At 41.4% G+C, this 23,554-nt stretch overlaps 1 protein-coding gene across 1 annotated transcript in view; it reads right to left on the bottom strand.

Moving 5' to 3' along the window:
* Positions 1–21,307, bottom strand: part of CFAP47 (cilia and flagella associated protein 47) — a 350,299-nt gene extending 328,992 nt beyond the window's left edge. Inside the window, exons 1-8 of the mRNA XM_042458393.1 lie at positions 21,107–21,307; positions 17,975–18,126; positions 14,056–14,171; positions 9,868–10,006; positions 8,647–8,875; positions 6,983–7,143; positions 4,999–5,132; positions 1,317–1,552 (exon numbers count right to left, since the gene is read on the bottom strand). Coding sequence (XP_042314327.1) covers positions 1,317–1,552; positions 4,999–5,132; positions 6,983–7,143; positions 8,647–8,875; positions 9,868–10,006; positions 14,056–14,171; positions 17,975–18,126; positions 21,107–21,307 — 1,368 coding nt within the window. The remainder of the gene's footprint in view (positions 1–1,316; positions 1,553–4,998; positions 5,133–6,982; positions 7,144–8,646; positions 8,876–9,867; positions 10,007–14,055; positions 14,172–17,974; positions 18,127–21,106) is intronic.
* Positions 21,308–23,554: the final 2,247 nt, after the last annotated feature.

Raw genomic sequence — 23,554 nt, 5'->3', positions numbered from 1 at the left:
TTTTAAAAAAGATCTGCATTCTGAGCAAGGAAAGAGATAAAAAACTGAAAAGCAGAGAAATTAGTCTTGCGGGAGAAGAAACAATCTGTCAGGTTGTGTGACTCCTACATGAGTTATTCAGGCTTTGGCTTATAGACCATACACTCTGACCCTGAACTACACATTATATTACTCTGAAAGAAAAGGAAAACACAAATGTGGCTAATGCTATGTGCATCTGTGACAGAAAATAAATTCTCAGTTATGAAGGGATGGATGGGTGAAGGAAAAACAATATTTAGAAACTGTCTTCATCACATTCTGCTTAAGACATGTAAGATATTTGTGCATTAAGAAACAAGATGCAAAGTATCCTGTACTGAGCAAAATAATTCTCTCCATTTTGTTTTTATAAGTGCCCCCCATTAATTCACTTTAACATTGTTATAGTAATATTACTTTAAATCAGTAGTTAATTTATAATATAACATTGCACAATTGTTCCTAAGTACCACATATACTGGTGTACAAGCTTAGACGTTTTAATCAAAAAACAACCCCAAAATACTGGGTCAATTTATCCATGAGTTAATGTAAGTACAGTAGGCTCACTGTATCCACAGGCTCAGGATTCCCAGATTTAATCAACCGCAGATTCAAGGCAGAGGCATCCCCACCTCAGCCTCTTCTTGTGTCTAGCATGGCTTGGTGAGTGCCTGTTCCCTTCCTCATGGGGAGCCTTTCTCTTTTTGGGTCCCTGCAGCTTAGAGGCGACAAACCCCTGCCCACTTCTGCCTTGCAATGGAATCAACATAAGCACTGCATCTGGGCGGCTGATACACTCCCCAGAGGTGAGGCAGAAATGGTGCCTCCCACCATCCCAGCACTGCTCTGCATTGCCTATGACAAAGGCAGCCCAGGTTCCCTCTTTGGGAAGGATTCAGCAGTCACAATGACAGCAAGGGATGTCTTTCCCCTCAACCCTGCTCAAGCTCTTAGAGTTCTCTGTTTGTTTTGTCGAGCAAACTGGATTTTAATTTTTTTTACCCTCCCCACACCCAAAAAGAGAAAGGCTTCTCAGGACGAGAGGAGCAGGTACCCACTAGGATGTTCCATTCCCAGTCTGCCTCCCCCCTGCACATTCTTTTCTCTGGTCACCCCCACTTTTGTTACATGCCTATAAGTTTAACTCTTGATTTATCCATGAGTTATGTCAAAATCTATCATTTTGGTCTGAAAACCTGCCCTTGGTTTATACATGAGGTCAACTTATACACGAGTGTATACAATAAGTATCTGACAAATTCTACATAGAATGGAAGAAAAATATATAGTACCTGGGTAGATTTTGGTTTTATTTTTCCCTTTTCAGGACAAATATTAAAATGTGCAATCTTACGGAAAATATATGACACTGGAAGAGCACCACATTCATTTTTGAGTGAACAAACAATATCTGTATGTTCACCCATGTAACACTCCATAAAATTAACAACAGGTCCTGGGATGAACGTCAGCATCACTGGAAGTCCTGAGCCTCTCAAACCCAATTCAATTTGATGAGGATTATTGGCTGCAAAAGAGATTGAGACAAAAGAATATTGTCATGTCCTATGGGAAGCATGTGACCATGTGTACACATTACTATATACATAGAAAATGATAGTCTGTATACATCTTTCCTCTTATAAATGATTATCTATACAGAGAGTACATTAATATAAGCCTGTTACTTCCAGAAGGCTTAAAGCAGATAACAATGAATTATAATTCATGATTGCACATAAAATCCCCAATTATGATTTTTTCATACAATAATGTTTTTGTAACACCCCAGCTGCTGGATCATAAGCATAAACCTAGCATCTAAAAATGATCCAGACAAACAGATAATATACCACATGCAAAAAGGAAATTGAGAAAAGTCCTCAAAAGGACTTCTAGCAGTGACCAAACATTAGAAATAGATGAAACTCTGGATAAAGGCATATTTTATTGCTGTTGTTGTTAAATGCCCTTGAGTTGACCTAGCCTCAAGACAACCCTGTGAATGAGACATCTCCAAGACCTTCTATCCTTGCAGGCTCAGACCTGTGGCCTCTCTAATTGAGTCTAACCATCTGACATGCAGTTTCCTTTCTTTCCACTGCCTTCCACCTTTCCTAGCATCATTGCCTTTTCTAAAGAGTCATGTTTTTGCATGATGTGGCCAAAGTACTACAGCCTCAATTTAGTCATCCTGGCTTCCAGGGAAGAGTTCAAGCTTGATCTGCTCTAGGACCCATTTGTTTATCTTTATGGTTATCCATGGCATCTTTAGCACTCTTCTCTAGCATCACATCTCAAATGAGTTGATTTTCTTTCTATTGACTTTCTTCACTGTCCAGCTCTCACATCCATATTAATATAGATATTAATATCAATAGACCCCAAATTCTCAGCCAAATACCTGCAGAATTATAAAACTTCCAGCCAGATTAGCCAGAAAATAGTGGCACAAAAAATAAGAAAGGGAGAAATTTACCATACTCTAGAAGTCTGCCTTGTCATTATGAGCATGACCAGAAGACCTTAGATATTAGAAAGAACCAACGATATCCGCAAAACATGCAGATATTAAGCTGCCACTCAGAATGGCATAAATTATGCTCTTTTAGTTATTTGTAAACAACCAAGGGGGAAGATACAATGGCTCTATTTACACATCACTTTAAACCAAGAAACCACAATGGGACTCTCCTCTTCTTTTCTTCCACTTGCAAGTAGCCAAAGCATGTACAAGGAACCACACGAACATCTGAAATGGGGATTACAGCTTACTGTACGAAAACAAGCAAAGATACCTGATTTAAATCTAATTTGTAACCCCAGTTTGTAAACCATAATCCTGGCTTCAGCAATAACACTAAATTATCCATACTTGATCTGTTTATCAGCATACATGTGTAAGCAGGATGTATTACACAGAATTTCTCATTTAAAGTGATGTAAAAATAGGGCCAGTACAAACAGCCTCATAATTGACACATTGGTCTAAAGTGTGCACACTGTAACTGCAGTTATGATATATAGGCATATCTTAGTTAACAAAGCATCTAAGAAAGATATTCCTTTTTACAAAGTGTTTTTATCCTTTCCCACCCCTCTCCCAGCTTTTTCCTTGTTGATACATTTGGGAGAATCATTAAAGAGGCCTGGAGAAACATAGCAGCATGTCCTCAGTAAACAATTCAATAAAGCTTGAGCTGAGAAAGAATGGGATTCTATTATAGTCAATGCTGCTGTTGGCTGTTTGCCTACCTACAACAGGCATGCAAACGGCAGGTGGCTCTGGAAGCCCTTACTGAATATGGGTGAACAGCAAAAACATAGAAAAGGGACAGCAGTTAAGCCTGCTTCACAAGCTACCCCGAGCAAGTTTAAAGGCACAGATCTGTAAATTTGGCAACCAAAATGGAAATCATAAAAAAGTGCAGGGTGCTGAAAGAAAGAAAAAGCAGCCAGGAATCATTGTTGCAGAAGATTTCAAGTGATCTCTAGAAGGTTTAAAATGTTTTTGTTTATTTATGCAAGACTTATATGATCTGGACTGGGTCCACATGAATCAGAATACTCTGGGAGCAGCACCACTGTCTGGAGTATTCTGGCCCCAGAACTGCCCTGACAATCCTCCATTACCTGGGGCTCTCTGTAACAGTGTCGGATGGCATAGCAGGACATGTGTGCAAATTGCCACCCAGTGCTAGAACTGCCTGGCTGGGCACCTTGTTTTGATCTCAGAGTGAGTGATTTGTTGCCACAGCTGCAACATCAGATGGCACAGTGAGGTGCATTATAAACAGCCTCCTGGCATCACAAGGGAGGGCTCTGAATCTTCCAGGATGATCCAGAGCAAAAGGTGAATTTTAAAAAAAAACATTATAAAGGTGACATAGAGCAAGTTTGATGCTGAACCAGTCAGACGTTGTGCAGACAGTTTGATCCAGAACCAGCATGCTGGCCTTGCATCATCTGGAATCATCAACACAGTGGGAACAGGGGGAGATTATTTTGTTTGCAGACAGGACCCTGGTTGTTTCATTTCACATGTTAGTTTTGGGGGGACAGGGGGAATTTTGCTGATAGATGTTAAATTGTTTTTCTTTGTCATGGTGTAGGAACCTATTCATAATCTCTCTGTGTTATTTCTGCTTCTGATATCAAATTTTCTGTTAAAGAAGTAACTCCCAGGAACACATCTACTTTGGAATGAAACAGAAAGGCAGGACAGAGCGGCCAGAAGCTGCTCCTGGCCAATTGCCCTGGGGCCACAGCAGCCACACACCATAGCCCCAAGGGCATCCACTGCCACTCGGGAAAGAAGCAGAAATCAGCCCCAAGGTGGTTTCAGCACAGTTTGCAGGCATGCGTAATCTAAGCACCACGCCCCCAAACCTTGCGGAAGGTGCCTTTTTTTGCCTGCCTGTTTTAGGCCTCAGTTACAACAGGTATACCTGTACTGACTAAGACTTGTACATCTGGCTATTTGTGTTTCTGTGCCACCACTCCAACTTTGGAGTAGAATTATTTAATTCAAAGACAACAATTTTATTTTATATGATTCCAGCAAATCTCAAAAATAGGGATATAAAACAGCTTCCCCAGTCATAATTTTTCACCTTTTAAAGTCTCTCCTACAAGACAGTGCTCTGTTTGTTTCTTTGGTCTGGCATAAATTTTCAGATTAATTGTTACTTCATACAAGTATTTGTGACTGAGGTGCACCTCCAAGGAGTTCAACAGGGAAAAGTAATAAGAATTAACTGTATGTATATGTCTTTTGTTAAAATATTTTTCAACTATATCAGAAGCCTAAGATTTTTGCCAAACTATAATCAGAAGTCTGCATTTTCCTATTATTGATATGTTCATAATATAGTGTTTTTATATACATCTTATTCAAATTTCATTATTTTTCCTTAAAAATTCAAAGGCAGTTGTAATATCTTTATTTTTATGTCATATTTAACAATACCATACCTTTAGTGGGTATATCTTCACTAGACACTGCTTTTAAGAAGTCATCTTTACTTCCCACCATTTCAAACCTCAGAAAGATAGCATAATCCTGTCTTGGTGGCACTCTCTCAATATCCTGCTCCCTTTTCAGCTGCCTGTAAAATTCACAATTTTATCTTCCTATGGGTGAAAATACTCACAGACATATACCTTAACAATGTCCAAGAAGTATAACATAAAAATGTTATAAAATGTCATAATTAAGGTTTCCACATCTATGAGTTTTTCTCATAGAATCATAGAGTTGGAAGAGACTTCAAGGGCCATCCAGTCCAACCCCCTGACATGCAGGAACTCACAATCAAAGCAACCCTGACAGATGGCCATGCAGCCTCTGTTTAAAAACCTCCAAAGGAGACTCCACCACACTCCTAGGAAGCGTGTTCCACTGTTGAACAGCCCTTAAGGTCAGGAAGTTCTTCCTAATACTGAGGTGGAATCTCTTTTCCTGCAGTTTGCATTCATTGCTCCGGGTTCTATTCTCTAGAGCAACAGAAAACAAGCTTTCTCCATCCTCAATATGACACCCCTTCAAATATTTAAACAGGGCTATCATATCACCTCTTAACCTTCTCTTCTCCATGCTAAACATAGCCAGCTCCCTAAATCTCTCTTCATAGAGCATGGTTACCAGATCCTTCACCATTTTGGTCGTCCTCCTCTGGACATGCTCATGTGTCAACACTACCTTTATTTATGAAACCATGAGCTCATATCTGGTTCTGCATAGTCATTTTTGTCATTCACTGGATACATTTCAAGTGTCTCCAAGTATAACAAAATCTGACCATCACACGGCTGCCAACGCTTTCTTTTTCTTTCTTACTTGCATTCTTTTAGGCTTTCCAGGCTAAAAACAGGCTATAAGGCTAGGACATTTTAGGCCCCTTCACATTTGCATCATGGAACATGAGCTACAGCTCAGGGGGGAAAGATCCATGCTGTGGCCCTCACAGCCAGCTGCTTAGCCTCTATTGTTGGATTACTGTAGGACTGGACACAAAGGCACAGTCAGACATTTAAGGATTTGACTCCTGGACATGGTGGGGTGACTCTAGACTGTACTGTTCTTTCTAGTCAGTTGTTATATGATCTGGCTCACAAACTGACCAAGTAACCACATGATAATGTCCCAGCTGGAGGATGTGGTATGGCTGGATCAGGCCCCAAGGGTTGTCTTTGAGAAGTGAGCCAGCAAAGAGTAAACACTGATGCAGTACCAGGCTCAGACACAGCAGGAGTAAGCTGCTGCTCCAGTATATCCATCCTGGTTTTAAAGGTAGCCTGATAGGATTCCTTTTTTGGGGCTGTATTTGCCTCCAAGGAAATGAAGTGACCTATTTGGCCAAAGTCTGACTGTCCAACCTTTACCCTATCAAGTTGCCCTATGAGTGATGGGCCTATCTCCTGTTTGATCTCTCTTCTATTATAGGGAGGGAGAAGGGCTGGTAAACTCCTCCAGGCTTTGGCTTGTCTGCTGCCTTTCCAGGCCTCCCAATCCTCTTCCCAGAGGCACTTAACTGCCTGGTGTTTGGGCTACAGTGGAAGAATCCTCATTAACTCCATTACCTAGTTGCACCACTGTCTATCACAACCCTTGAGTCTGCATGGTCCTCAGTATTTTTAACTGCAGCAGACATCATTTTGAGCTTACTAATAGCAGGCTCTGGCTTCAGCCAGGTAACCAAAGGAAACAGGGTTCTTCCTCTTCCTCTCTCCTCCTGTGGCTTGGGATGTATTGGAGGATGCTTGCCTATGCCATTAGTTTTTGAATACCAAATTTCCCTATAATCTTGAGAGAAATAACAAGTTCATTACAAAGGTTACTTTCTACGAAGATAACAAAAGCTGTTTTGAGGCATAAACCTTTAGGATTGTTTTAAAATAATTTATATCACATTTTATTACACTGATCATTGTAGCTGAATTTACATTATCCACTTACTTTGGACTAAAACAAAGAGTTACGACAATTTTTTGATAAGGTTGTAGTGTTCCTTCATTAGGAAAACAGGCAATCAAAGTGGAAATATCAACTCCGGATTTTCCATCAGTGCGATGCAAGTCTTTCAAAACAGCATCTGTACTTTTCTGAATATCTGTACCCTATAAGATATTATAAAATTTAAAATATGCTGAAATTTTGATATTTCACCCAAAGGTAAACAAACAAATGGAAACACAAATAAAGCTACAATTACGTTACATACAAAAACAGCAAACAAAGAATAAAAAAGATTCCAGTATTGAAAGAATGGCTAAAGACTATAAAAAAGTTAGATAAAACATGCCCCTACAACTAGACTCCATCTAGTCTTGTGTACTTTTAGGGTCATTTTAAAATAAGTCTTGTACTGGCATATCTATTTTAAAAAATAAGAACTTTCCACAGTATATTCCACAGCAAAGCATATCCAATGGGGAAACCCATGTACTGTATTACAAGAACCCAGGGGCTGAGGTTGCAATATGTGCCCTGTATACAGAGATGTATTAAGGCTTCCAATTGATTTTTGGTACAAGCCAGGCCACAAAACACCAAAGCAATGATCAGACTTTAGTTCCACCACAACTTTTTGCCCAGCTGTAAAGCTTCTTTTTCCTTCTACCAAGAGTGGATGCTATCTACTCACTTATTTGGGGGGAACAGAATTGCACTTGCACATTAGAGAGCTAAATATTCTCTCTAAATCTGTTCTGAGCTCAAACCCAGTAAAATCTGCACTTCAGGTTCAATTTCTGGTTCACACTAGAATGTGACAGAAAACTAGGGTGGCAGCTGGCATTTAGGCAGTAACTTAGTATGTGAACCCAATGGGGAAAATCCAAATATCTCTTTACTTTTGGACTACCCTCCAAGTATGCTATACATGAGGAAGGAAAACCCTTCTTATGGATAAATATGTATCAAAATGCAGGATTAAATTAAACAAATCCAATCAAAAATCCAGATTTTAAGATACAGTACTACAATATAGCCACAACAGGGGAATCCTAGAGAGTGAGCCAGTGGACTGGGACCTTCCTACTTGAGGTTTCAACCTCCAACAAAGGTAAAACGTTTTTGTCTTCTTAAATTTGGACTGGATTGGTATGTTTTACCTCAACACCACCTACAGTTTTCCTGATGCAAAAGCATGAAGGCTTCTTGAGAAATCAAGTGTCCTTTGCCTACAAAGGGGCCCATGGCCTCACAAAGGATGGAGACATATTAGATTGCAAAGGAAGTATCTTTTTTGAGTTGCAAATGAATGTTAAATTTCCTGGACTTTGATCTCCCAGTTGCCCCAAGGCCAGAAGGAGGGGGGTGCCAACCTACAAGATATGCCCCTCCATACCATCTTAACTAAGAAGAGAAAAAGCAAAATGCAGACCTATGACTATGGCCTAGAAACAGCAAAATGCAGGCCTATGACCCTCCTGTTTGGTTTGTAACACCTTGCGTGATGAAGAAAACAGTGAAGCTTCAAAAGTCTTCAACATGTATATTGTGCATTTTGGTTGGCCAATGAAAATATCACTGGTGGATTTTTGACTAGATTTGCTATATGGTGAACATGGCTACCCCTGGATGTTTTCTGGATATAAAGTAAACAGAGGTTTCCTTACCATCTCTGTGCCAACAGCATTATCCTGAAGAATGGCCACCCAGTCCATGGGCTCTGGGCTTTTATTGTGAAGAATAACTTCTTCAGTCTTGGAGGTTCCAAAATAGACATATCCAAAATCCACACAATGTATTGTGTCTGAATGAGGTACACCCAAAAGCTCAAGAATTTGCTCCACTATGTTAGCTTTAATCATTACTTCAACACTGGGTTGCCCCTGCAATTCCACACTTGGGTAAAAGCAAGGGATAAGACATTAGAGTACAGTAGTAAACGTACAGAATTCTGTGCTTCATTGCAGCACCTAAATGATAAACAAATGTCTAGCTGAAATTTATGAAAGTTGCCTACTTCAAGCATTCCACAGCAAGAATGAAAAAGAAAAATTATTAGTGAAGAAGCACACCAGTGGTCAGATGTGCCGTGTGTGTGTGTGTGTCTGTGACATTTAGGGTGTATCTGCACTTGTAGAAATAATGCAGTTTGACTCCAGTTTCAGTGCTCTAGCTCCATGCTACAAAATCCTGGGATTTATAATTTTACAAGGTTTTTAGCCATCTCTGCCAAAGAATACTTCTGTCTCACAAAACTAAAGTACAGGAGAAGTCCAGATCAGGTATGGGATGCCATGATAGGGTGCAAATTAGAAAGCTCCTTTTTGCCATTATTTCTCCCATACCACCATAAGCTCCTTGGTCCAATCAGTCAGTCTGTCCCAAAATGAGGCTACTCCAAGCCATAGAAGTTATGCCCCATGCCCAAGCCTCGCAAGAGTTTCCCAAACTCCACCGCTGCTACTACTACTACTACTACTACTACTACTACCAAAAGATGTAACTAAGGTAGCTAGGTCATGAGGGCAGGCAAAGAGCAGGAGACACCACCTCACAAAGTGTTCAGAAAAGTTGTGTGATGGTTTTAAGGGACCCTGAAAAGAAGATTTATGCAACCCTCATCCCCACCATGGTCCCAAAGGCCACTGGTTCCTCATGTCTTTTTTGCACACCAATACTTTGACTGAAAGCCCCCCCCCCCGCCACACTCTTTCCCCTTCACCACCCCCCTGCCACCCCTTTCTTCCTCACTGCCCCCTTGGATCTTTTCCTTGACCCACAGGGAGGGGTGTACTGCCCACTTTGGGAATCACTGATCTAGAATGATCAAGAAAGTAAATTTTAAAAATAATAATATGAAAACTAAATTGTAGAAACAATAGACTTACATGGCTGGTTGGTTAATTATTCTGGGTATATCTGTACAAATCTCCATTTTAACCACTTGTACTGCTTGAGGTTTCACCACTCCATTGGTTGGTTCTATAGTAATGGGAATGCTTCCTTTATAATTTATGGCAAATGTACCTTTAAAAGAAGACATTTGATGCACATCATAATTGAAACAACTAGTTCCAGCATTATCTCACATTCCACCCATGAGCAGCTCAAAGTCAAAGTTGCACAGCTCTTCTTCCAAGTAGGTCTGCTCCATAAGGACTCAATCCCCATCTGTCTTCTCGTAATGGAGTTTATCACACAGGAGGAATTCTTCTTAATTTCGAAGGAAAATAAAGTGGGGCCAGAACGCATTCATGTGAATTTGCTAGTTCAGTGAATTTACATGACTTCGAATTGCATTTGAACTGACTCCCCATTGTCCGAAAATAGCTTGTCATTGCCCGAAATTGTGTGTGGTAGGCTATCACACAATAACGTGAAACCCCATGATTGTGTTCAGATAGCCATTGGATTATACTTCCAATTTCCCTTGTCTGATAAACTCCAATGAAGGGTATTGTGAAGAAGGACGAGCCCTCCCTCCAATCCATCTGCCTTGGTCCAGGCCTTAGAGGGAGAGAAGAACCACTGGACCTCATCCCCTTTCTCTCCATCATTCCCTTCTCCTTTTGTTTCGTGTCTTTTAGATTGTAAGCCTGAGGGCAGGGAACTGTCTGATTAAAAATAATATTGGCCTGTTACAGACTGCCAAAATAAAGCTGCTTCGGGTCTCTTTGGAGGTGTGCTGTTTAAATGATGCATGCATCCTAAGAATCCAGAAGCTGCACAAAAGCTGCACTCCAGTGCTTAGGAATGGGGTGTGGCTTTGGCGCGACCTCCGGACTCTTAGGACCCATGCATCATTTAAATAGCATACCTCCAAAGAGACCCGAAGCAGCTTTATTTTGGCAGTCTGTAACAGGCCATTGTAAGCCGCCCTGAGAGCCATTAAGGCTGAAGGGCGGGATATAAATACCTAAATAAATAAATAAATATTTGAATACAGTGGTACCCCGGGATACGAATTACCCAGGTTACGAATTTTTCGGGTTACGAAAAAATCCCATAGGGATTTATTGTTTCGGCTTACGAAGGTTTCTTCGGGTTACGAAAAAACCTCGGCGCTATTTTCCGCCACCGGAGGGCAGCAGAGAGCTATTTTTCCATTAGCGCCTATGGCAATTCGGCTTACGAAGGTTTTTCGGGTTACGAAATTAGCCGCGGAACGAATTAATTTCGTAACCCGAGGTACCACTGTATTGCATATGTCAAAAATGAAGAGGAGGAAAGAAACATAGACTATTGTAGAAAGGTTGTCAATTCTAAACTAAAGGGCGGCTTCCAGCCACCCCTTTTTCAGCCAGATTGGGGCTGTGGCAACTACACGCCACGGCCCTGATCTGGAAATGGCACCGGGACCAGACCACATGGCCCTTACATAGGCCCTGGCCCCGGGCCAATCATGTGCTCCTTCTCCAAGGCAGCCCAGCCAATGGGCTGCCCTGGAGGACCAGAGTCATCGCCATAGAGCGGTCCTCCGCCCCCCTCCCAGAGCAGTGCGGAGCGGAAAGACTGCCCCTTCCTCTCTGCACCACCAATCAGGGTGGAGGGATCGCCCCAGCAGAGCGCACTGGGGCGAAATGTTTGTCGGGCTCCCGCCGGCAAAGCAGCTTGCCTGGTGAGGCGGGCGGCCGCTTGTTTTTGCAGCCTGGAAAGGGCGCAATAGCTACAGCTATTTAGCGCTCTTTCGGCGCTGTATTGTCCAGATGCAGCATGGAGGAGCACCATGACACTGCACACTGTGTGGCATGGTGCATGGTGTCATGGCACCCTGGGGGTGGAGCCAGGGCATGCATCGTGTAGACGCTACACCCCGACTCTATCCCCAGGCTGGTCCAAAGTGCCAGTCTTCACAGGACCTAACTGAGCACATATTTATTAAATTGATTCTCCATAGAATCATAGATTCATAGAGTTGGAAGAGACCGCAAGGGCCATCCAGTCCAACCCCCTGCCATGCAGGAAATCTAAATCAAAGCATTCCCGACAGATGGCCATCCAGCCTCTGCTTAAAGACCTCCAAGGAAGGAGACTCCACTACACTCCGAGGGAGTGTGTTCCACTGTCAAACAGCCCTTACTGTCTGGGAGTTCCTCCTAATGTTGAGGTGGAATCTCTTTTCCTATAGCTTGCATCCATTGCTCCGGGTCCTAGTCTCTGGAGCAGCAGAAAACAAGCTTGCTCCCTCCTCAATATGACATCCTTTCAAGTATTTAAACAGGGCTATCATATCACCTCTTAACCTTCTCTTCTCCAGGCTAAACATCCCCAGCTCCCTAAGTCGTTCCTCATAGGGCATGGTTTCCAGACCCTTCACCATTTTAGTTCCCCTCCTTTGGACACACTCCAGTTTTTCAACATCCTTTTTAAATTGTGGTGCCCAGAACTGGTCACAATATTCCACATGGAATAAAATATCAGAATTTTGTAAGTATGCTTTTTTTCCATTTGGTCATGAGAATTTAAAATCAATCTTTGACATTTCTGATACCATGTTCTTTCACATCCTCTGGCACTTGCCAAGCAAACATGGCCCCACACCAACAAAGATAATCAGAACACAACCCAGACTCCAACTGTACTTTCAAACATTATTGTTCGTTTCAATTTATTCTGTTTCTTTTTAATGTATTTGATAGTCTTTGTTATTACGTAAAAGTTGGCTTCTAAGGACTATGCCCTAAAAGTCAATCTTCAAATTCATAAATAAATTGGAAACAAGTAGGTAAGCAGCTTCAGAGTGCTCATCAAATCATGTGCATAGCCACAGACACATAGCATATTATTAAGGAATGGAGCATGTAGAAACACTCTAGGAAAAATGGTGTCATTTGACAGATGCAAAACTGCAAAGGGGGGGGGGGGACACACAGCTAATCCACTGCAGACAATTAAAAATGTAACAAATACAAGAAAGTGAGTTCAAGTCATTTCATAATAGGGAGGTCCAAGCTAGGAGAAAATGGCCATCTACAGAAATGTGAATTGTGTCCAGGGATAAAGACACATACTCACTTTTGGGTTTTTCCTTCCACAGTAAACATGCATATACAATTATACAATTCCCATATTTTGAAAGCTAGTATTGGGGGAAAAACATAGAGAGAGGAAATAACTGGTTTTGACTGCTGGTCAATGACCGAATAAAATTTTAAGATAAGATAACTGGTTTTGCTTTTCTTGCCTATCAATGTACAAAGCGAGGAAGGCCCAATAACCATAAGATAAATAAGAAGTTCATTACATATATAGCAATCACAAAATACATCAGTATACTAGATAAGTTTCAAATCAAATTCAGACTCATTCACTATGAGTTCTGACTATCATCACACAGGCCATTTACAGATGAATGCTTTACATATGTGCCAGAACAAATCAGGAAACAACAGTTAAGCATGGTTTCGCAAGGCCTGTGAACTATGGTTCCAACCAAGCTAAAACAGAAAGCCAGCTTTATGCCATTTTAAGTTAGCTTCCCAATCCAGGCTTAGCCATGAACCTTAGTTCTCAAGTTGCAACTGGTTAACTATAGCTTCTTGGCTTTTTCATGCATGTTAACTTAACAAAGGAGTGCAGCAGCAGCAGCAAAGGGGCAGAGTGTAGATCCACAGAACTCATGGTTTAGTAAATCAGGATTTTTCATTAAAACGTTTTATAAAAAACAAACTCTTGCTCAGTCAAAGCCAGCCAAGAAGCATCCTTGGCCTGTTACAGACTGCCAAAATAAAGCTGCTTGGGGTCTCTTTGGAGGTATGCTGTTTAAATGATGCATGCGTCCTATGAGTCTGGAAGCTGCACCAAAGCTGCACTCCAGTGCTTAGGAACGGAGTGTGGCTTTGCTGTGGCTTCTGGACTCTTAGGATGCATGTATCATTGAAATACCATACCTCCAAAGTGACTTGAAGCAGCTTTATTTTGGCCTGTCTGTATAGGGCCCTTGTGTAAGTATGACTAAAAAGGGACCACAGTTTCTCTTGGGCCCAAAAAAGAAGCTTCCTTCTCATCCAAACCAGGCCAATACTGTACATCAAAAAATTAAATCTCATATAACTAACCACATAGGGAGTATTTACCTGGAGATGATCCACAGTTAGTAATTTTAAACTCTGTATTAATTACTTTACTGTTAGCAATCACTGTGCCAAAATTTATCTCCGGTTCAACTTCTAGGCAGCAGCATGGGATTAGTCTATAATAAACCACAACTTTAATTAGTTTTATGTCATTTATTTTTGGATTTATTTATTTATAAATGTTTTAGATATGAAAAAAATGCTTCCCTCCTATTTTAAACAAATGCACAATTTAATTATGTAAGCTAATTTAGCAGGAACGTCTGCAAATGGAAGAGGTTTATTAAAATGTCACTATGTTTTTGTCATTATGGTAACTTAAGGACAATTTAATCACACTAGATTAAAAATCACATTGGACTATAACTATATTTTTAATTAGCTTGAAAAAAGTTTACATCAAAAATAAATTATTAAAATACAGCTGATCTACTTGTGCTCAAAGTTCAACACAACATTCAATACATGGTCAACATAATTTTATATAATATAAGCAAACTGGAATTTGCTTATATTATAATGGCCATTATACAACTTTCAATAAAATATTACTTCATGAGATCCAAGAAATTCTAAGTACAATACAGGCAGCTGCTATACTGCAGAAATAAAGCAGAGTACTATCACTTTAACATCCATGGCTCAATGCTATGGAATTCTTGGACTTGTAGTTTGGCAGAAAACTAGAGCTCTCTGACAGGGAAGGAAATATTTCACCAAACTACAAATCCTAGAATTCTATTGCATTGCATCATGGAAGTCAAAGTAGTGTTAAACTGGTTTATTTCTGCAGTGTGGATACACCCATAGTCAGGGTGAGACTACAGTTAAACCTCAAAATGATTTAGGCTACAGTCTAGTACAGTACACTGATGTGGAAACTGTGTGGCACTGCAGATTTTGCTGAACTTCAACACCCAGGAGCTTCATTTAACATCAGCTAAAGAACACTGGAGATGCAGTTCCACAACTCATGAGGGGCACTCAATTTCCATTCCACTGTTATACACATTTATCTGAGAGTAAGACCAACTATAAGATTGATTTCCTTCAGTGCATTTTAATCCTCAATGGAGCTTACCTCTAAGCACTTGCACTAAGTCCTAGAATGATAATCTAAGAACAAAACATCACTTTGAGGTACAGGTTTCTCCTCTAGCACAAACACCTTCCAACAGTTTAAGCCAGTTCCAACACTGGACTTTATCACACGAGGAAAATTGGGGCTTTAAACAATGATTATCCCATGAAAAGCCTACGATTACAATTAAGATTTTCACATGACTTCGCAATTAAAGAGCCATTATCCCAGGAATAAACAGGCAATAAACAGCAATAAATCAATCATGGGGAAATGCCGTGAATTATTTGTTGCTGTTTACTGCCTGTCCATTCCTGGAATAATGGCTCTTTAATTGCGATGTGTGTGAAAATCTTAATCGCGATTGTGAAATTTTCATGGGATATTCACTGTTTAGAGCCCCAATTTCCCCCCAATTTTCCTCATGTGATAAATTCTACTGTCTCTGTACCTCAAGGCAAATGGGCAGGGGACAAATTTTATCCCCATGACCCTCCTACCAGCTACACAGATGCAGCTGGGCACACCTGAAATCACTTCTGGTTGATTTTCTTGGCTAGTTTTGGGGCAAAAAAAAATGGTATGAAGTGATTTCAGCAAGGGAGGGCAAGCTAAGTGCTGCATTTGCTAGAGGTTTTATTGTTATGTGGAGATATTGGGGGGCAAAATATCACTCAAAGGTCAGCCTGATTTTTATATATATGCATGCACTATGTGTAGGGCTCCATTCAGAGGTTATACCTAGTTCAGAATATGGCTGCAGGACTGCTACCTGATCAAGCATTATGAGCATCTCATATTAATAATAAATAAAACGCTTTATTTCTAGCCCGCCTTTCCAAAGATCTAGGCGGGTTACAATGGTGGATTTTGCAATCCAACAACATACAATTTACAATAAAAACATTGTCAGAAATTTACAATTACATTATATAAAACATTATATAAAACAACAACAATAACAATTCCAAGCTAGCAACAATTGTAACAACGGTGAGGGGGAGAGGGATCACAACAGGGCTGTTGGGGGTATGCCTGTTTGAAAAGATACGTTTTCAGCCCTTTTTTAAATTGGGCTAGGGAGGGGGTCGGGTTCCAGAGCTTAGGGGCCGAGGTGGAAAAGGCCCTTTGTGTAGTGATGGCTCGTCTAGCATCTGGAACTCTTAGGAGACGTTTATCACCCGATCTGAGAGTGCGGGGCGGATTATATGGAGAGAGGCGGTCCTCTAAGTACCCTGGGCCTAAGCCATTTAGGGCTTTATAGGTGATAACCAACACCTTGTATTGTGCCCGGAAGCGAATAGGCAGCCAATGTAGATCTTTAAGTACCGGTGTTATATGGCTGGCCCTGGAAGATCCGGTGACCAGCCTTGCTGCCATATTCTGGACCAGTTGAAGCTTCCGGGTTTGGTACAAGGGTTGCCCCATGTAAAGCGCATTGCAGAAATCCAAACGAGAGGTTACCAGAGCATGTACCACTGTTTCAAGGTCCCCCCGGCCCAGGTAGGGTCGCAGCTGGCGTATCAACCGAAGCTGATAACAGGTACTCCTGACCGTCGCATCCACCTGAGATGTAAGGTGAAGCGACGAGTCCAGGAGCACCCCCCAAACTGCGAATAGAGTCCTTCAGGGGAAGCGTGACCCCGTCTAGGACAGGTGGACAAATCTCCAAACCTGGACCTGGGGAACCTATCACAAGTACTTCCGTTTTCTCTGGATTCAAACTGAGTCTGTTTTCCCTCATCCAGCCCATTACCGACTCTAGACAGGCATCCAGAAGAGAGATGCCATCCCTGGTCACTGCATCAGTCGGAGACACAGAGAAATATATTTGTGTGTCATCAGCGTACTGATAACACCGCGCCCCGTGTCTCCGGATGATCTCTCCCAGCGGTTTCATGTAAATGTTAAATAGCATGGGAGACAGAATGGCTCCTTGAGAGATACCAGATGTAAGTGCCCTCTTATCGGAGCACACGTCTCCCAGCTGCACCATCTGGAACCTGCCCGAGAGGTAGGAACGGAACCACTGGAGCGCAGTGCCCCCAATTCCTAACTCTCTCAGGCGTTCCAGAAGGATACCATGGTCGATGGTATCAAAAGCCGCTGAGATGTCCAAGAGCACACACACTATTGTGTGTGACCCAGAGGCACTCTGGGGAAATGACTATGGCAAATACATTTTGAATTATGTCTGGCTTTGTAAAATGTAAAGAAAGCAAAGGGAGAAATAAGGTGTCCCCATACCACATCCTAATGAGGCTAATGAGCAGGAAAAGAAATGTTTAGCCACCTTTTCTTTTTCTTTTAAAACTTTTACAGAGTCCTTATGCATATCCAACAGAGAAGAAATCTGGGCACCTATGAGCCAAGAATAGAGGGCAGGGAATGTGATGCTCTGGACTTATGTAAAATTTTGTTAGAGATATTAAGGTAAGGTATGGACATGTATGTGATATATAAATTAAATTAAAAAGGAAAAATCTGTTGGGAAGGGATGAGAGTATGGAATGTATGCAATCACTGGTGGATGGTTGAATAACCATAAAATGTCTTGTTTCAAATCAGGTCGGAACTCGTGCAGCCCTCCAGATGTTACTGGACTGCAGCTGCCAGTATTCCTCACCTTTGGCTGTACTACCTAGGACTACTGGGAGCTGCAGTCCAACAATATCTAGAGGCACATATGACTCCCACTCATTTTAAATCATAATACTATGTGATGCCTTTTCAATTCCTGCCTAGTCTTATAAGCCAATACTTCTTTTTTAAAAAGTATTATTATCAGTAGAGATGGCCAGAAGCAAACCAAGAAAATTATATCTTTCAGTGCCATACCCTGTTATAGGAATCTCAATTATCTTTTTTCCTACATGAAGAAGTAGCCTATCCTGAAGGTCTTCCTCACTGTCGGGATGATATTCCACCATGGCTGTTATGTGAAGACCAGAAGCGACAGGTTTCTTTGGATTTTCCACAATCAATTTGAACTACAAAACAGACAATGAACAAATCAAATCATTCAGTTCTCAGTTCAACAAACAAAATTCAGTTTCATTTAACGAGGATAACATCGACTGTGTGTCTGATCAATAACAAAGAGCTATGAACTTTGACGGACACTGCTGCTCTGCAACTCTGTAACTGTGGTAAATAATCATATTCTCTTAAAAGAAATAATTGTTTCAGGTGTAGAGTTTGGCCAACAAATGAAGAAGAAAAGGAAAGTGGAGGAAGAAGGAACTGCACTGGGATCACAACACCATGAAGAGTAATAACAGGAGAGATAGGCAAAATGGGGGCACTGCCTCTGCTAACAAGAATGCTGGACATCTGTGAAATTCTCCTTCAGTTTCTAAATTTCTAGCCCTGCAGTAACCTAGTATTTAGAAATTTAGTCCAGTATTTAGAAACACAATTTAGGCATTCAAAGAAAAGAGGCAGGCAAAATTACTAAGGAAATGCAAACACCACAAATGCAAGTGTTCTCGGTTTGAACAATTTTTCAGTGTCTCACTCTGTGGAATGCTAGAAATTTTGAGACTGAAGGAAAATTGTGGGGGAGGAGGTTCTTATTTAGAGGTAATGCCCTCACTTGGCCCTAAGTCTTTTTATTTTCCATCACCATGTACAGATGTGAGATCCAGACAGTGAAGAAAGTGGACAGAAAGAAAATCAGCCCATTGGAGATGATGATGATGATGATGATTTATTTATTTATTTATTTATTTATTTATGTATATCCCGTCTCTCCACCAAGATCGAGGCAGCTTACAGGAAAAGTAAAAATACAGCAATATAGAATAAAATCCATTATCCCTCCCACCAGCACAACAATTAAAATACCCTCATAAAAATAAAGTGGCATCCAATTTTTAAAACAATCATTTTTAAAAAAAGCTGTCAAGACTGGTAATGTTTCAGATCTCTGTATTACTGTATTTATACCCCACTCTTCAGATGGAAAGGCTCTCAGGCCGGCTGACAGATAGTTTATTAGACATTTCCTTTTGTAATCAATGTTTTAGCTTTGTCTTTTTTAAAATATTGTAACCTGCCTTGAATCCCATGGTGGAGAAATAAAGAAAATAAATGATTTATTTATTTCATTTTTATGCTGCTTTTCTCCCAAAAAAGGGACCCTAAGCGGCTCACAAGAAGGAAACACTTTTAAAACAAGTTTAGAAAAAACAATTAAAACAACCTAGTTAAAACAATATGAAATAAAGATTAAAACATACAAAAGTTTTTAAAAAACACCATAATCTAAAACGCGTCCTTCAATTAAAAGTCACCCTGTTGTGATTTTAAAAAGCCTGCCTGAATAAAAACACTTTTATATACCCATTCTAACATTTTATATACTCTTTCCAACATTTCAAGTATGAAAACTGAGATGTATGTTCTCCATTTTGACTAAGAAGCATGATTTTGCATGTACATGAGTGCTTTTAGCCTCGATTTGGTCACATCCTCCTTTTTCCTCGATTGTCCTCTGTTTTACGGTGCCTTGTCCTCTATTGTGGTTAGGAGGACCTCTGAGCACAGGGCACCCAAAGGGTGGCAAGGGTGTTAAGGAGCTTCTTTGGACACCTTAAAAGGTTAACAAGCCGCTCCTCAGTTCATCTGAACCATTTCATTTTATAGGGTTTTTTTGGGCCATGTGGCCATGTTCCAGAAGAGTCCCCCAGATGTGTGCTGGAGAGGACTGCTGAGGATACTATGGATGGCCAAAAAAGAAAAGCAAACGGATCCTTCATCAGATCAAGCCTGGATTCTCCCTGGAAGCCAAGATGACTGAATTGGGGCTGTCATACTCTGGCCACATCATGAGACGGCAGGACTCCTTAGAAAAGATGATAATGCTAGGAAATAGTTTCTGTGGGTTTTTCAGGCTATGTGGCCATGTTCTAGAAGAGTTCTTATAGAGCATGGCCACATAGCTCGGAAAACCCACAAAAAATTATGGACGCTGGCCATGAAAGCCTTCGACTTCACAATGCTAGGAAAGGTGGAAGGTAGTCAAAAGAGAGGAAGGTGGAACAGTGGCACACATTGCCTTACAAAGTTCTTTCCAACTTACGGCAACTCTAAAGCAACCGTATCATGGGGTTTTCTTGGCAAGATTTGTTCAGAGGAGTGTGCCTTTGCCTTCTTCCCGAGGCTGAGAGAGTGTGACTTCTTGCCCGCAGTCGCCCAGTGGGTTTCATGGCAGAGCAGGAACTCAAATCCTGGTCTCCAGAGTCATAGTCCAACACTGAAACCACTAGGTCAAGCTGGTTCTCACAGGCGCATCTACACTGTAGAAATAACAGCAACAGCAAGTACATAATAATGCAGTGTGACACCACTTTCAGTGCTGTGGCTCCATCCTATGGAATCCTGGGATTTGTTGTTTTACAAGGTCTTAGGCTGCATCCGCAGAGCAGAAATAACCCTGTTTGACGGGATCTGTAGTCTTGGGAGACATTTAGCCTTCTCCACCACAGAGCTCTGTCACCACAACAGACTACAGATCCCAGGATTCCACAGCATTCAGCCATGGCAGTTAAACCGGCGTTGAACTGGATTATCTCTGCAGTGTGTATGCAGCCTTAGCCTTCTCTATCAGAGAGAGCTCTAGTGATGTCACAAACTACAAATCCCAGAATACTCTAGCACCGAACTGGGGCAGTTAAATTGATGTCGAACCGGATTATCTCTCCAATGCGGATGCAGCCTTAGCCTTCTAATAATAATAATAATTTTTATTTATATCTGCCTCTCCCTGCAGATCGAGGCGGGTCACAAAGAGAGAGCTCCCACGAACTACAAATCCCAGAATTCCACAGCATTCAGCCACGGCAGTTAAAGCAGTATTGAAATGGATTATCTCTGCAGTGCAGATGCAGCCTTAGCCTTCTGTGTCAGAGGAGGAGACTACAAATCCCAGGATCCCATAGCACTGAGCCAGGCCAGTCCTCCTCCCACCTGAGGCCGCTGCGGGGGCGAAAGGTGGAGCCAGCAGCTGCGGGTCTGCAGGTTCTGGACGCTCAGCTGGGCCCGGTAGCAGCCCCCGGGCTCGGCGTCCACGAAGCGGAGCTGGGGAGGCGTGACTCGGACCCCGGCCACCTCCAAGGAGGACTCTGGGGTCTCCACTCCTCGCTCCTTCGTCCTCAGAGGGGAAGCCATGGCCCAGGACTAGCCTCAGCTGCAGCAGCAGCGTCCCCGTCGCCATGGAGACGCAGGCTCCTCCCCCTCCCGGGCACGGTCGCCAGGCAACGGAGCTTCCGGCCTCCTGATTGGAGGAGACGCTCCCCGCGAAGGGGACGTTCGGAGCGCGAGAGCGCAGCCTCTCTCTGCAGGGAGGAGCCTTCAGCCTTTTCTGTCCAGGAGGCATCCATCCCCAAAGGACCTTTGGACCAGGATGGCTAAGAAAAAATGTTACTATTATTTCTTTATATTATTATTGTTGTTGTTATTTTATTATGTTATTATTATGTTTATTTTATGTTATTATTTTATTATTATATTTGATTATTATTTTATGTTATTATTTTGTTATTATTTTTATTATCATTTTATTTTTATAATTTATTTTTATAATTTATTTTATTAAATAATAATAATAATAATAATTTTTATTATCATTATTTCTTCCCCAAAGGGACCCAAGGAGACTCACAACAACATATTGCAATTGAAAATAAAACAAAAGATCAACTAAAAACAATGCAACATTACAAATATTAAAACCACGAGACGAGGCCATAAGAAGCATTTATACAATACATGGATATTGAGCTTTAAAAAACAAAAGGACTTTTACAGTTGCTATTGGGGTCAGGCTAGAGAGCCCCATGAGACCCTAAACAAGTATTATTATTATTATTATTATTTTCTCTGGCTATCCTTCATCAGCTTAGAAATTGCAGTCTTGTGAAACTAGGAGGAAGGAGGGGAAACCGCTTCATGAATATGTGAAACCTTTTTTTAAAAAAAGCCTTCGGTATCTGAGACTCAGATTTGAAAAGTTTTTTTAAAAGTTATTTTCCTGCTGGTATTACTTTGCAATAAAGAAACTCATTTTCCGAGTCTGAGAGGTCTCTCTCATCCCCGATTTCTGCTACTACAACTTGAGTGTTTTAAGCTTTTTGTTTTGGAATGCCCCACATTTTTCTTACTCCTACGTTCAGGGTGACCCATTGTCCTCCTTTTCCAGGACGTGTCCTCCATCTCAGCCTTCTGTCCAAGGTCCTCCATTTTGAGCATGACTGAGAAGAAGCATGGGTTTACATCTATAGGTGTGTTTTCAAGCTTTTAGTTTGTCATGTCCTACTTTTTTCTCAAATGTCCTACGTTTTGCAGTGGCTCGTCCTCCTTTGCGGTTAGGACATCTGGTCACCCTGTTTGAAGAGGATACTTGCCTGGAGGTAAGCCCTATTGAATTCAGCAGGAATGCCTTGTAAGAAATATCCTAAAGGCACTAGATCTTGGAAGCCAAGCAGGGCCATGCCTGGTTAGTATTTGGATGGGAGTATCACCAAGGAATAACAGATGCTGTAGACTATATCTTGGAGGAAGCCAATGGCAAACTACCTCTGTGTATTCCTTACCTAAGGAAACCTTATCCAGTTCATGGGGTCAAGCTAAGTCAAGGCACCTACTACTAATACTTCTACTATTCCTACTAGATACATAAAGGATGGCTGAGAGAAGTAGACGTAGAAAGCCAGCATGGTATAGTGGTTTGAGCAACTCGAGTCAGGGTTCAAATCTCGACTTGGCTGTGTAAAGCACTCAGCTGACCTTAGGCCTCTCTCAGCCTCAGGGCACGGCAAGAAGAAACTTGCCAAGAGAACCCCATGACTGGGATCACCATAGGTCAGAAACGATTTGAAGGTACACCAATAACACCAGGCTACAACTGTTCTGCATTCTGCTCGTTCGATCTCCCCCATCTTAATTCTCACCTCCCTCACAAAAGCTTGAAGAAATCAAATGTCTGATCAAAACACTGTGCTGTGTGTGTTATAGCACCTGTACCTTTAACAGTTGTGTAGAAGAGGTTGTTTTGGCAGGTGTTGCTTCTTGTTACCTAGTTGCATGACAAGTAACACCTGCTGAAATTCCTTCTTCTACTCAACCATTAAAGATACAGGAGCTGTCTTCAGTTTTTACTCTAGCAACCATATCTGTTAGTAACAAAAACAGGCATGCTTGGAAGTATGATTTTTCTCCTTTTAAGAGAATATAATGCTGTGTTTAGGATTAAATCTGGATTTAGGATTAAATTTGTTCAAGCACAACTAATCTGACGGGGGCACCATGTTGTGAGAGATCTGCGTAATCCTGTGGTTCTCAACCTGTGGGTCGCAACCCCTTTGGAGGCAGAACAACCCTTTCACAGGGGCTGCCTAAGACCATTGGAAAACACAT

Source organism: Sceloporus undulatus, chromosome 3 (genome assembly GCF_019175285.1).
Source record: "Sceloporus undulatus isolate JIND9_A2432 ecotype Alabama chromosome 3, SceUnd_v1.1, whole genome shotgun sequence".
NCBI classification, from domain to species: Eukaryota; Metazoa; Chordata; class Lepidosauria; order Squamata; family Phrynosomatidae; genus Sceloporus; species Sceloporus undulatus.
The sequence above is the reverse complement of the archived record's forward strand: the minus strand, read 5'-3'. Positions and strand labels throughout refer to the sequence as shown.